Source organism: Daktulosphaira vitifoliae, unplaced genomic scaffold (genome assembly GCF_025091365.1).
Source record: "Daktulosphaira vitifoliae isolate Bord-2020 unplaced genomic scaffold, ASM2509136v1 Scaffold_2, whole genome shotgun sequence".
In the NCBI taxonomy this organism is placed as follows: domain Eukaryota; kingdom Metazoa; phylum Arthropoda; class Insecta; order Hemiptera; family Phylloxeridae; genus Daktulosphaira; species Daktulosphaira vitifoliae.
In genome coordinates, this window is record NW_026099573.1 from 5,297,506 (window position 1) to 5,311,785 (window position 14,280).

At 28.4% G+C, this 14,280-nt stretch overlaps 1 protein-coding gene across 1 annotated transcript; it reads left to right on the forward strand.

Annotated features, from left to right (window-relative positions):
• Positions 1-434: 434 nt before the first annotated feature.
• On the forward strand, positions 435-11,427 carry LOC126897912 (uncharacterized; the record flags this gene model as incomplete). The annotated part of the gene is made up of 10 exons (XM_050671859.1): positions 435-598; positions 2,214-2,410; positions 2,551-3,291; positions 3,426-3,811; positions 3,869-4,735; positions 4,917-5,303; positions 5,372-5,709; positions 5,816-6,003; positions 10,874-11,199; positions 11,281-11,427. Coding segments are annotated over 10 exons (3,741 nt in total), but the record flags the coding sequence as incomplete, so codon positions are not given.
• Positions 11,428-14,280: the final 2,853 nt, after the last annotated feature.

The window sequence follows — 14,280 nt, forward strand, 5'->3', positions numbered from 1 at the left end:
CAATATAATACATAAAAAAAAGTTTATTTTAATTTATCTTAAGTTTACATGATTAAAAACCCAAATTTACTTTGTTTTAAATACAAGCTACTTAAATTAATTTAATGTTACTAAGAAACAACAAAGATAATACATTTTTTTTGTTATAAAAACGTTGCAATTGAATATTTTGACTAATAATTTAATTTATAATGGATATAATTTTAAAAAAGTGGCTCACTTGCCAATTAGGCATAGAGTTTCAATTTATAAAGCATGAGAAATTGTGCTTAATTTTTCAAAATGGCGTTCGAATTGCACATATATTACATAATTATAACTTAATTAAACCTGAGCATGTGGCTTTATTACACGATGAAACTAATGAATTGACTAAAGTTGTGAATTTTAACCGAATTTGTTATTGGCTGGAGAAAATAAATATTTTTTTGGATAATATAACTATTAAAGAACTGATTTTTGGAAAAAATGCAACAACATATGGATTATTGTATAGGCTTTATTATCGTTTGGAATCATCAAATAGCTTGAATCTTATTATTTGTGCCAATCAGGTATACGCATCATTTGAAAATTCATATAGTGAATATCATAAAAAGTGTATAAATTATATAAATAATAAATATGAAAACTGTGTATTACATGAAATCGTTAATACAAGGGACGATTATTATTTGCCAGAAACTGATTTTACAAAATTAGATGATTTTGAACAAAAATTACCAGAAAAAATAAACACGTGGAATCTTAGAGGGGATCAATCATATGGAAGGTAAAATTAAATAATTTAAACAAATAGAATAGTAGTGACATCTATAGTCATAAAATAATTTTCTGTGCAATTTAATTATTTTATATTTTATTTTTAACAATAGACAAATATCTTCTTATTCTTCTTTGGCTTATAGCGGTCCATTTAAGACCATCGCCGCTTTCAACACGCTCTTCCACCTTTCCATATCCAGCAATGTATTGATATCCTTCAGGGTTTTCTTAACTGTATCGAACCATCTCTGCCGAAGTCTACCTCTTAATGATAAGCTCTATTTCTTCGAACTTTGGTTTCCGGTTCTGATGTTTGATATATCATTCTCTCATATTTTACAATGTTTCCATAAGTACTATTGTTATTTAATAGCTCGACGAAATTTTTACGGAATTGTTCAACTATTTTTGTTGAATTCGTCAGTAGGTGACCGTTGTGATTTTTATGATAGGGGTTTGAGGATTGTATCTTTTTTTATAGTTTTGCAAATTATAAAATTTTCTCGGGTTGTTGTAATCTTCTTCAAGACTTTTCAACATTTCTTTTAATATAGACAAATATAGCTTAATTTAATTTTTATTTAAGATGAATACAAAACATTAAATTATATGTTTGATTATACAAAAATATTTTTATGATTAGTAGTAACTCATAATTTCAATACCGAATAACATATGTTTAAATTACTTTTTTCTTTTACTCGACTCATTAGTTATATCTTAAAATTTTTACGATACATCAGAAGACCATAAACTTTAATTATTTTGATAATATTCTCATAATATCTAATAGATAATATTAATACTAGATAATCCAAAAGAGAGAAAATTTCTTAAAAGAACATTATTTGAAAATGACTGAATTTGATACTATATTTTCAAATTAAATGAACTATGTATATTTTTTAATTCAAAGATTAAAACAAAATCTTATTATGTTTGACTAATTCTTTTTAGTAGTACTGTTACTTAAAAAATATTAATATACAAGTTTTTTTTTAATGTATATCACGAGTAGTAATGTAATATTATTCATGCCTAAAAATCAACATCTATAATTTCTAATTCATTTCCTGTTTCCCCTTTCAAATTTTATTTGTATAAAAAATAAACATCGTCATGAAATTCTGATACAAATTTAATAGTCAGAATTTTTAGTTTACTATCTCTACCTAACTTTGAACTCAAAGTTGGATAAAAATTTCACTTTAATGTGACTTATTAAATTATATTGAAATTGTATAACCTGCAGCATAAGTTGTGTGACAAACATATCGAAATCCATTAGTTTCAAAATTTTTTAATTTAAATTAATAAATAAATATTAAAATCAAAAATTAGTTTTTAATTGTTATTTTTATCCTCCAACAAATGTATACTTTACTTTTCAATATTGGTAATAAAAAATTATAATTTTTATCATTGTAATTATCATTATTTATTTGAAGATTTATGATAGATCTCAAAACAGGGAAAAATTTTTCAAAAATGTATAATTCCTGGAGTAAAGATACAACGAATTTTATATTAAAAACCAATCTAGATACAGAAATGTGTCTTTTTCAACTTGAGTTGAAAAATAAATCAATGCTTAGTAAAATGAACAATTTGTCAAATTGCGAGAAGAAACTGATATCTAAAATTAATAACATAAAATATGTTAAAAATAATTTTCAAACTAATAGGACAAATAAAAAAATTAAATTGGTTAATGAGCAAATGAAGACAGTAAAAAATATTTATTATCTAATCGATGAGGGAACACAAACAAATATTAAAACAAAGGTATGAAAACGAAAAAGATATTTAGTGTTTTGATAAATTTTAATAAAAAAATATATAATGTTAAGTTTTTAGAAATAATGAATTATAAAAAAAAAAGGAAAAAGAAAAGTAGTATGAAAAAAATTGTTGATGAATTAATTGACCTGAGTGTTAGAGTTAGTGAATACAATAAAAAAAATCGTGGTAACATAACCAAACAATCTTGGGACAATTGGTTGGAAATGTTTATTAAAGGACGACCATTATTAGTATCATTAGATGATGAAATGGGACTTTTATTAGATACTAATTATGTAGAAAATAATAAACCCAACGCTTATATTGAGTTAAAAACTCATCAAATTCTTAATCACGCAGATTTGTGCCATTATTTGAATGGTACTAGTTTTTGGTCAAACGAAACGCTTGGTATAAATATCAAACGTTCCACTGGAGAAAATCGAATTTTGAGCTTGCTAGTTTTTGATGTCCTCAGTTCGCTTTATAGTTTACCACCACCAATTGTTGGTACAGAATTCTCAGTATACGGATCCATTATGGGTATTATACAATGTGATTTAGAAGAAAGCATGCAAATAATACTTTTCGAAAAATTAATTAAACGAAGTATACTTCCTGTAACACCAGAATTAGCTCTTCGTTATTGCATGAATGCCTTTTTTCGAGAAATTGATAGTAATGAATTGTTAATGTTATTAGAATTTAATAACGACGAAGAAATATGCTTTGAAAATTTGCAAGGTAAAACAAATCATTTGTATTATAATTTTATTTTAATTCATTATATCATAATATTAAAACGTATTTAGAACAATATCAAAAAATAAAAAATCAGAATAAAAGTAAAACTTATAACAATATAATTTTTAATGAAGTAAAACATCATAACTTAAAATCAAAGCAAACTCAAACTGCAAAAATAGAATATGATCAATTTGTAGGAAAAGCATGCGCTGAATGTGGAATAAATGCTTTTCTCAGCATATATAAAGGAAAATTATTACAAAAGCATCATTTAGTTGATTGTATATTATGTTTCATTAAAGAAAAATGTTTAACATTTGGTGCTGTTTTAGTTGGATATCCTCATACAGCTGATGAAATAATGTTAATAGAAGAAAGATTAGCAAATAAAATTTCGCCTCCTGTTGGTTTGTTAGAATACATGAAAAAATTAAATTTAACTGTAACAGTACAATTCAAAGATTCGGAATTAGGAGATAGTGGATGTTATCGGTCATCACTAACTAAAATAATAAGAGTAAAATTAATTAATTTGGTTCTTCTAACTTAAATATCATTATTTATTATTTATTAGATATTAGCTTCAGATAATTTGCAAGATGTCCAATGGAATTCTATAGATCAATATTACAAGGCACAAGGAATACTCACTATATTAAAAGCATCTGAGAAAAATATGCTAATTAATGATGCAGATTTAGAATTTTTTTGTGATGTTATTACAAATGAAACTGTAAAATGGAATAAGTCATTAAGATGGATAAATGTCACACAATCGACAATGTTAGAGAATAGCAACTTCGACTATAAATCTCAATTATCAAATTCATTTATTCAAAATAAATCAACACATAAAACTTTTAAAAGAGGACGATTACGAGGGAAATCAGAATTTGACTTTGTTGAACACATAACTACAATGAATGCTAAAATGTTTTCAAACATTCTTTTATATTCACCATCATCTCAAATGACTAACATCAGTCAAGTGACAACAAATTTATTCTATAACCAGATACGTAGGGAAGATGGGATAACAATGGGACGTGTCTGGATGTCATTAGAAAACTTATTCGTAGAATCCATGGAGAGTTGTTTTTTTAATAAAAGAATATTACTATCAGAACAAGTACCATATATAATAACGATAAAAAACATTTTAAATGGAATGCTAAGAAGACAAGATATCAATAAAATAGAATTAGTGAAACAATTGCAAACTAATTTATCTAAAGTACCATTAAACAATGATATTTTGCCATTAAATATTACAAAAACACTTTTGTCTGCTGTATCGGATGTCAGGGTACTTTTAATTCAAAAAACGAATTTAAAAATTGAAAAGTGTAAAAAATTTATTGAAAAAGAAATTATTGAAACTTGGTTAGACAAGCAGATGCATTCTTTATTTGCAGTATACATGTGTATGTTACAATCAGAAGTAAGTGTTATAAGCAAATTTCAGTTATAAAATTTAATTATTAGTTTAATTAATTATCAATAGTTTTGATTAGTCTTGAATGCTAATGTTTTTTTAATAATACTTAAAAGAACAATCAATTTAATGATTCAAACTGAAAAACTATTTTACATACATTATAACAATACTACTTTTAAAATAGTTAGATCGTGCTGTAAACACGTTGATATTTATAAACACGTATATGTCAAAAATGTTTAAACAAAAATTAATATTGGCCTCAATGCCAAAAGTTATTGATATATTGTTATTGGGAGATCATAGTCGAGCTAGAATTAATATTTCAAGTAGAGGTGAAGTTCTAGGAGCGAAATTTGAAGTGATTCTACGTGCAGCAACGACTAAAATAATGAATATGTACTCAACTATATCCTCTTGGTTGGACGAAACCAAAAAAATTATGAATTTTGATTCGTTGGAGACTAGTCCAATGTATTTGACACTATGGAAGTTTGTAGTGCAAATGGAAAAATGGAAAACATCTAATCAATTAAAACGTATAATGGCTAGATGCCGAATAATATTATCAGTACTACATATTTACATTAAAATATAAAATTTAATTTAATTTTTAACTAGAGTTTTATTCTTAATAAGGATATGAAAAATAGTACAATTCAGCATATATTTGACATGAACAAGCAAATAGAAAATCGCTTACAACATGAGCTCGCTGAAATAAAAAATATTTGTAACTTGTTTGAAACGACAATAATTGAAGGACGAATTGTTAGACATGATATATTTATGATCAATGATTGTTTTTATCTTAATATAGAAAATGCATTATATCCAAATATTACTCCTCCATACCCTTTTCCACTTTTAGAGCAAAATAATTTCATAATAACGACAGAAAGAATCGAAATTCTAATAATGGAGCTTTCCCAATTTTGTCCCGAAAAATATATTTCTATAAAAACGCTATCTTTCTGGTTTGCCAATTATGTTCAACGGTTTCCGTCATTATTGTAAAGAGTTATATAATCATTATTTAAAAAAAAAATTATAGCATAATGTTTAATTAAATATTTATTATAGGTGGAATTATAAGGCAAATGATATTCCACGAAATATGTTTGGTTACTCAGTAAATTTTATAGATTGGACGGATTTTGTATTGAATTTAATGGAGTTGCCAAACTCAAATATTGATGATTTGTTAAACTTGAATTCTAAATATTCTGAATTAGAAGAAAAATACAAAAATGATAATAATTATATTCCTGGTAACTCCATTTGATATTATGCATCATTATATAGAATCTATTTTGGATAAGACACCCATTTAAATGAAACTTAAAACCAGTGATCTATGTAGTACTCAAGTGTGAATTGTGTGTATATATGGTTTTGTGTGTACTCTTAAACTAAATAAATAAATAATTTAAACCTGTTTACAATAATTAATAATATTTTTAATAAATAACTTGACTAGATAAATTTAGCCCTTTTGGCTCAACAAATAATATAATTATAAACTCTGAAAAATTCTAACAAAATAACAACAACAATGAACTATATAACTTCAATAAATCAATAACAAATGAATATCACTCTTCCAATAATAAATGACTCTCAATTCACTCTTTTAAGTAATTATAGTACTAAACAATATGTCTAAAAATAACTCCAAGAACAATGGTGTAAAATTATGTAATTAATTAAAAAGACAATATAAAGAAAGAGAGTATAAAATTCAACAATAAGATGTAGTAATTAAATTAAACAAATTTGACTAGATAATAATTATTACTAAAATGACATTGAACAGATTACACAAAATTAAAGATAGTTTAATTATTTAATGATTTTCCCACAATATAAAACAACAAATACCCGTGTGATAATGACTATTTTATACTCACAAGGTCCTCATGACCGTTGTGCGTTGGCCTTACGCCTACAATGAAATAAATAATAAATAAATAAAACTTGTAATAACTAATCTGTTCAATAATAACTATAATAATAATAAAGAAGATTACACTAAATTACAAAGTGGAACACAAATCAACAATAGTACTCACAATTTGCAGAGCTGCTGGCCAGAGATCTATCTAAAACTAAACACGGAACACAACAATAACAAAGAACTTACTAATTAAAGACAATTTTTTGGTAACTAAACAATTTTTAATATCACAATTAGTTAAAATACATTTGCTAATTAGTAGCTTAAGAGAAGAATAAGATCCCAATTTATGTAACGACAAATACTACTCAAATTCAAAAATTGTGTTGAATCAACAATATTATCAAAACAAAAAGAAAAAAAATTTGTTTTACAATTTACTGCAATTAGTGCAGTCTATAAAAAAAAATACAATTTTTTTTTCTCAACAGATGATTATTCCGCTAAACAATACTTCACTATACTATATTATAACTCTAGCCTACAAAATTACTGTGTTATGTTGTGTGTAACAGGTGGCCGGCTGATTAATAACGTTGCTGGAACCGTTATCAATCGTGGTAGTGGTTATACTGTTGTCGCGCACTGTTAGGAGGGACTCACAAGGGGAGGTCACGGTGATGGGGTCACCGCTTTTCATAAAATTTATATAGATCTAATCTATATTGAATACAGAATCAGACGTATTTGGAATTTTTTGCCAATGCCCCCCCTAAGTCGAGAAAATTGATTTTGAAAATTTTTAATTAGCTTAAATGGGGTCATTTTTCTTCCGGTTAACAACCCGTGTTATGATCCAGTAGACTATACGTGATCCCACAACACGTTTAGGCTCGGGATCGAGTCTCAGCGACAGATGAAATTTTTTGCTTTTTTTTTCACTGTTTTCTCTTTAAATTATTAATTTTACATAATATTTTATTTATATATATAGTTTTATTTGCATTCAAAGCACATTTTGATGGTACAAATTATCGATTGTCCAATGGTAAAACTATGATTAAAGTAAACTAAACTTTTATACACATAAATATAACTTTTACTATTAACCAGGTAAGAGTATATGTATAAAGAGATGATTATGAGGATTTAAACATATATAAAATCATTATATATTTTAATTTAACCTATTGTAATTTTCAAAAAAATGTATGTTTGTTATATGACAAAAGTCATAGTCAATTGAATAAATAATAATTTATAATTATATTTTTTATTATTATTAATTTTGATTATTAAATAGTAATTAAAAAATAATAATGTAAGAGTTTTAAATACACGTAAATATTAATCAATAAATATAATTCAATTCAAATGAATAAATTTTATTTAATGAAAAAAAAAAATGATTAACTTTACTCCTTCATAAAATATGAACTACACGCAAAACCTAGCACTAAACGTTAAACCTTTCAAAAATCTCTTTCCTTTATAATTTATATACTCTTACTCGGTTAATATAAAAATATATTTTATTTATTANAGATGAAATTTTTTGCTTTTTTTTTCACTGTTTTCTCTTTAAATTATTAATTTTACATAATATTTTATTTATATATATAGTTTTATTTGCATTCAAAGCACATTTTGATGGTACAAATTATCGATTGTCCAATGGTAAAACTATGATTAAAGTAAACTAAACTTTTATACACATAAATATAACTTTTACTATTAACCAGGTAAGAGTATATGTATAAAGAGATGATTATGAGGATTTAAACATATATAAAATCATTATATATTTTAATTTAACCTATTGTAATTTTCAAAAAAATGTATGTTTGTTATATGACAAAAGTCATAGTCAATTGAATAAATAATAATTTATAATTATATTTTTTATTATTATTAATTTTGATTATTAAATAGTAATTAAAAAATAATAATGTAAGAGTTTTAAATACACGTAAATATTAATCAATAAATATAATTCAATTCAAATGAATAAATTTTATTTAATGAAAAAAAAAAATGATTAACTTTACTCCTTCATAAAATATGAACTACACGCAAAACCTAGCACTGAACGTTAAACCTTTCAAAAATCTCTTTCCTTTATAATTTATATACTCTTACTCGGTTAATATAAAAATATATTTTATTTATTACTATAAAAAATTTAACAAATATTCCGTAAAATTAATAATTTAAAGAGAAAACAGTGAAAAAAAAAGCAAAAAATTTCATCAGTCGCTGAGACTCGATCCCGAGCCTAAACGTGTTGTGGGATCACGTATAGTCTACTGGATCATAACACGGGTTGTTAACCGGAAGAAAAATGACCCCATTTAAGCTAATTAAAAATTTTCAAAATCAATTTTCTCGACTTAGGGGGGGCATTGGCAAAAAATTCCAAATACGTCTGATTCTGTATTCAATATAGATTAGATCTATATAAATTTTATGAAAATCGGTGACCCCATCACCGTGACCTCCCCTTGTCAGTATCATTAGCGGCTTGGTGAAACGTATTATAACGTTTTACGTGGCCTCAACAATTTCAGTATAATGAATCTTCTTCTTCTTCCTCACCTTTCTGTCTGATGCAAAAGGTTATGCTGTTACAAATTCAAATCAATTTATATGTAAATCCTGGCATGGTATTACGGATACTAAAAATTGCGCACTTACGAGTATATGCGTACTTAATTAAAGTCATTTTTTCAATAGTTTCTTATAAAATTAGCGTTTTATCCAAAATTTATTATGTTGTATATGAAAAAATATAATATTGACCACTCGAATTCTTTTAAAATAATAATTATTTAATAAAATTTTCTTTGGGATTTTTTAATTCTATAATTCATTAATTATTAATTTTTTTTTTTTAATTCATTCATTATATATTATAAGGATGAAAACTTTATTATTCAAAAAAAGAAATAGAGTGGCTATAATTAAATAAATTAGCTTGCATACATACAGTGTCTCATACCTAATTGAAAACATTTATAACTTTTAATAGAATAATCATTTTGTTGAACATTTGTTTTAAAATAATTATTGCTACCTAAGACTAAGTTTAGAGCTTTTTAATATTTATTTTTTATTATTATTATTATTTATTTTTTTAATTGACGCGGTCTTTTAATTAGACGCCACCCCACTACATATATATGGTAGTATGATTCACCAACACCGCGTGCTATACAACATAATTCAATGTCCAACAAGTGCCCCATAGACGACTATGCGTCGTACTTGAAAGTCATCTTCTTGAGATCGCCGTATATACATCGTTCCGAAAATATAGAAAGATAATATTTTGTTAACGCAGCAATATTATCGTGGTTCTTTTGTTAATTAATTATATACGTTTAGACGTATTCATTTGTTTTCTTTGTGATAAATGAACGGCTCTATCTTAGAGCAACTTGGTTCCGGTTACCTTATTTGCGTCCACACAACAATTAATCTTCTTCTTTTACCTCGCCTTTAAACTGCATTTAGAGTTAGTACTTTTTTTTTCAGGTTTTGAAATAATTGCTCTCAACAGGCTATTTCAAAAGCCGTAAAATCCACTAGAAAACATAAATTTCGTCGGTAGTGACCGAGAGAGGCATTTTTTCAGTAAAAATCGCTCTGGAACTGTGGTCCCGTTTTTGGGTAGAAACGTATATTTTGACACATAGAGACACTGATTCGATAAAATTTATCTTGTGATTTTTTCATTCGTATCGTCTTGTTAGTGCAAACCGGTCAAGAATCATCTTTGACTCACTAACATGAGAAAGACGACCGACCACCACCACAACTATAGCATGTTCGGGAAACAAAATGATAAATAATATGCTTTAAACTTAGTTAAGAATGCAATAATTAATTAAAAAAAATTCACTAAATGATAATTGTATTAAAAGTTATCAGCGTTTTAAGAAATAACATCTAATACCTTAACAAAGTAATAACTAATAAGAAGTAACTAGGATGTAAAAAATCATTAAAAATGGGAGATTTTTCTTAATGAACTACTTTAATTTTGGGTGATAATGAATTTAAAAAAAAATTCTATTAAAGGTGATATTTTTAATATTGTCAATATGTTTTGATAGATAGGGGATGGTAAGGGTGGAATGAAAATAAAAGCTTTTTCAAAACAGGCTAATTAACAGGAATAAAGAAAAATTTTAATTATGTATTTAATTCCAAATCTTTACTTCTCTATATTGATGAAAATTTAGGTATGATTAAAAAGGATGACGTTGATTCAATTCCATTATGGTTTGAGAATATATTGCCAATAACTCCATCAGTTTTCCTTCGATACTTAAAAATCAAAAAGTTGTTACTTGTCGCTTTTACGATAGAAAATAAAATTGACTATAAAGCTATGCTTTTGGCTTTATGTAAAGATGATTGTTCTATTAGTGGATTAACTAAAGCACTCAGTGTTTTAATGAATAAGAATTTATTATCATATAATGACTCTCAATGTTCAGAAAATAATGATAAATTACCTATGGAAACTTTGATGAACATACTTATTTTGTGCTTAGGAAATTACACGGTAAAATAGGAAAACTCTAAACACATTAAAAATAAGTTTTGTTACGTCTATTACTAATAATACATTTTTATACAAATATAGATTCCAGGCAATACAGATTTAGAAGAATTAGTAAACTCTTTAAAAAAGTCAACAAATAATATTCGCACTACATTAAAAATTCTCAGAAGTAATGAGTTAAAGGTGTTAACTGAAATAGGATTTAGGTTTAAACGAACATATTTTTAAAATTCTATGGTATTATATACAAAATAATAAAAACATAATATTTGTCGTGGCTTGCAGCATTAGTCTCATTTATTTATAAAAAATATATATCTCTATATTATCTATTATTTTTATAGATTCATTACACAGTTATATAAAAAATTTTAAGTTTTGAGGATACTAAATATTATTATACTTAAAAATACAATAGAAAATGTTAAAATTGAAGAAAAAAATATAATTATGTCACAAAGAAATTCCTTTCTTTGTTTCGGACACTTAATGAAAGTTTAATATTTACAACTTGGGATCCTACAACTCTTCTATTATTTACAAAATTTAGTCAATATTGATTATTTCATTCTTGAAATGTTCAGATGAAATGGCTGCTATTGGTGTTATTTAAATTTTTTTAACTAAATCCTCTTGAATTTGTTGTTCAATCGATTCATTTGTTCTACGTCATTTCATATTTCTTACACTATCAAATTATATTCACAAAGTTCAACTACCAATTCTTCACAAAATTAAGCCGATTTCGTTTCTAGTTACTTTCTTCAACAAAATCCTTGAATTTATTATTGACATTGACACCGCACCGCCTTTTGCTCTAGGCTGGCGCTCACCCGTGTCTCTCTCGATATCAGCCGTCGGATATCGATATTGTCGAACTCCTCGAGTAATTCGGACCTAAATTCCGTATTGTTATGGCATATTGTTTAATTTTATGGTTCGCCACCAATCACCTTCCCTGCCCTGAACCGAATGTAATGCGATGCGCGTCTGATCGTCGGCTATCGTTTCGTTCGACGTTAACTTGACGAATAGTCGGTTGTACAGCAACATGTGCGGACGGCAGCATATTTTGACTGATTTGCTCAAGCATGTTTGAAATCTGTCACTATTCATTGACATACGCGGCAGCGACCTTTCTAATTCAGTCATCCGTTTTTGCCAATCCGCGCATTATTCGAAATGTCGCGAAAGTTCTGTCGGATCGCCCCGACTTGTTCAGCCGTGTGCGCTATCGAGCGGGCAACGTATACGTCCTCAACGTACGGCGCGCCTAGTTGTCCGCTTGCGCGCGTAATTTCTCCCAGTTGTTTGACATCAGATTCGTCGTCCGATGTGTGTAGCGCGAGGTTCACCGGATGTTCCTCCGGTAAAGGTGCTACGCCAGGCCGCTGATATTTCGCGTCGAGCGGCGTATGGGGTGGTAACATTTCAGTAGCTGGATTCCTCCTTTCGCTACGTATGTTTTCCTCTAGCATAATTAGCATGTTGGGTTTCGTCGCGTAGCATGGTAGCTGTCTAAAAGCACATTCGCGATGTAATTCAGCGCAATTCATTTGTGCTAATGATTTCCCCGACATATTGACCGGGAATATTATGTTTATTTACAAACCTTAATAATAAAATGTATGCTACGTTAATAGCGGAGATAAACAATATCTCCGTGTACGGTCAAATTTGCTACTGCTGTAGAAAACAAGTTATTATTGCTATTGATGTTATAAAGTACCGCGAGAAGATGGTACGGGGCCGTCGTATATGATATGGCAGCGAGTGAACAATAATAATAACGGTTACCTGGGAATCGGCCGCTGTGACAAGGTCAGACGAAAATATACTATTTTTATCTACGAAAAGACTGTAACAATCGGCCGGAAATTCACTTCTTGTCGATGTCAATAAGGTCTTTATAACAAACTGTAACCAACACTTTTAAATGACAATACTTACGGCGGATTATATTAGATAAGATTTTTAGTTTTAGTTTTAGTTATTATTGAGGTGGACATAATGCCCATGCATTCAAACCTGTTGGTCCATTGTGCGCACCTCATACCGAATTGTCTTGATTCGGTTTACCCACCTAAATGTTATTTAACACCAAAGTGTTAATACATTACCAACCATAAAATCACTTCTAAAGATGACCAAAGAGTCCTGTCTTTCTGGCGAAATTAAGTATCTCTCTGGGTTTTAGGTTTTTAATATCCTCTTTTTCAGGAAATGGTTTATTCAAGTAGTTTGATCTTAGTGTGGACAAGGCTTCACATTCGCACATGATGTGAAATGAGTCTTCCTCTTCTACTCCACACTTCCTGCACAATGGTGATTCCGATACCCCCATTGCGTTAAGATGCTTAAGCAGGTGACCATGTCCTGTCAGTAGACCAGTCAGGGTGCTTATTTGATGTCTAGTCATGCTATTAAGATCACCCAGCAATAAACCAGGGGTCTTGATAAACATTTTAGATTGTCTAGGTACTACCAAGTACTTCCAGATTTTCCTGTGTTGTTCTCTGCACCAATTCTTGGGTAACGCTTTGAGCGATTGCTCAGTGAGTCCTACCACTGGTTCTGGTCCAACATAGGTGTTCTCTGCTCCTTTTCTGGCTAGAAAGTCAGCATTCTCATTCCTTCACTTGAAAAACAGTATTTTACTAAAAGGACCGGAGGGAAAACATCATCGTCGTTCCGTCGGGCATGGCTGATCATCTACTATGGAGGTATCATGACCATGAACTAGCCGGGCATCCAGGATGGAAAGAAACCTACCGTAGCATCAGTAAGCGTTTCTATTGGACCGGTATTAGGGAATCGGTAAGACAATATGTCGCGAGGTATCACATTTGCGCATGTGTGAAGCCTTTAAATCGGAAACTACAAGATCCGATGACAACGAGAAAGCCCCACGTCATCCATGGGAGGTCATAAGTATTGATCTTATGGGCCCATATCCCAGGACTGCGCGCGAAAAACATGTCTACTAGTAGCAACAGACTGCTATAGTAGATGGGTGGACGCCTATCCACTTGGCCAGGCCACTACCAAATCAATCACCGATTCGTTAGAAAGAGAGTTCTT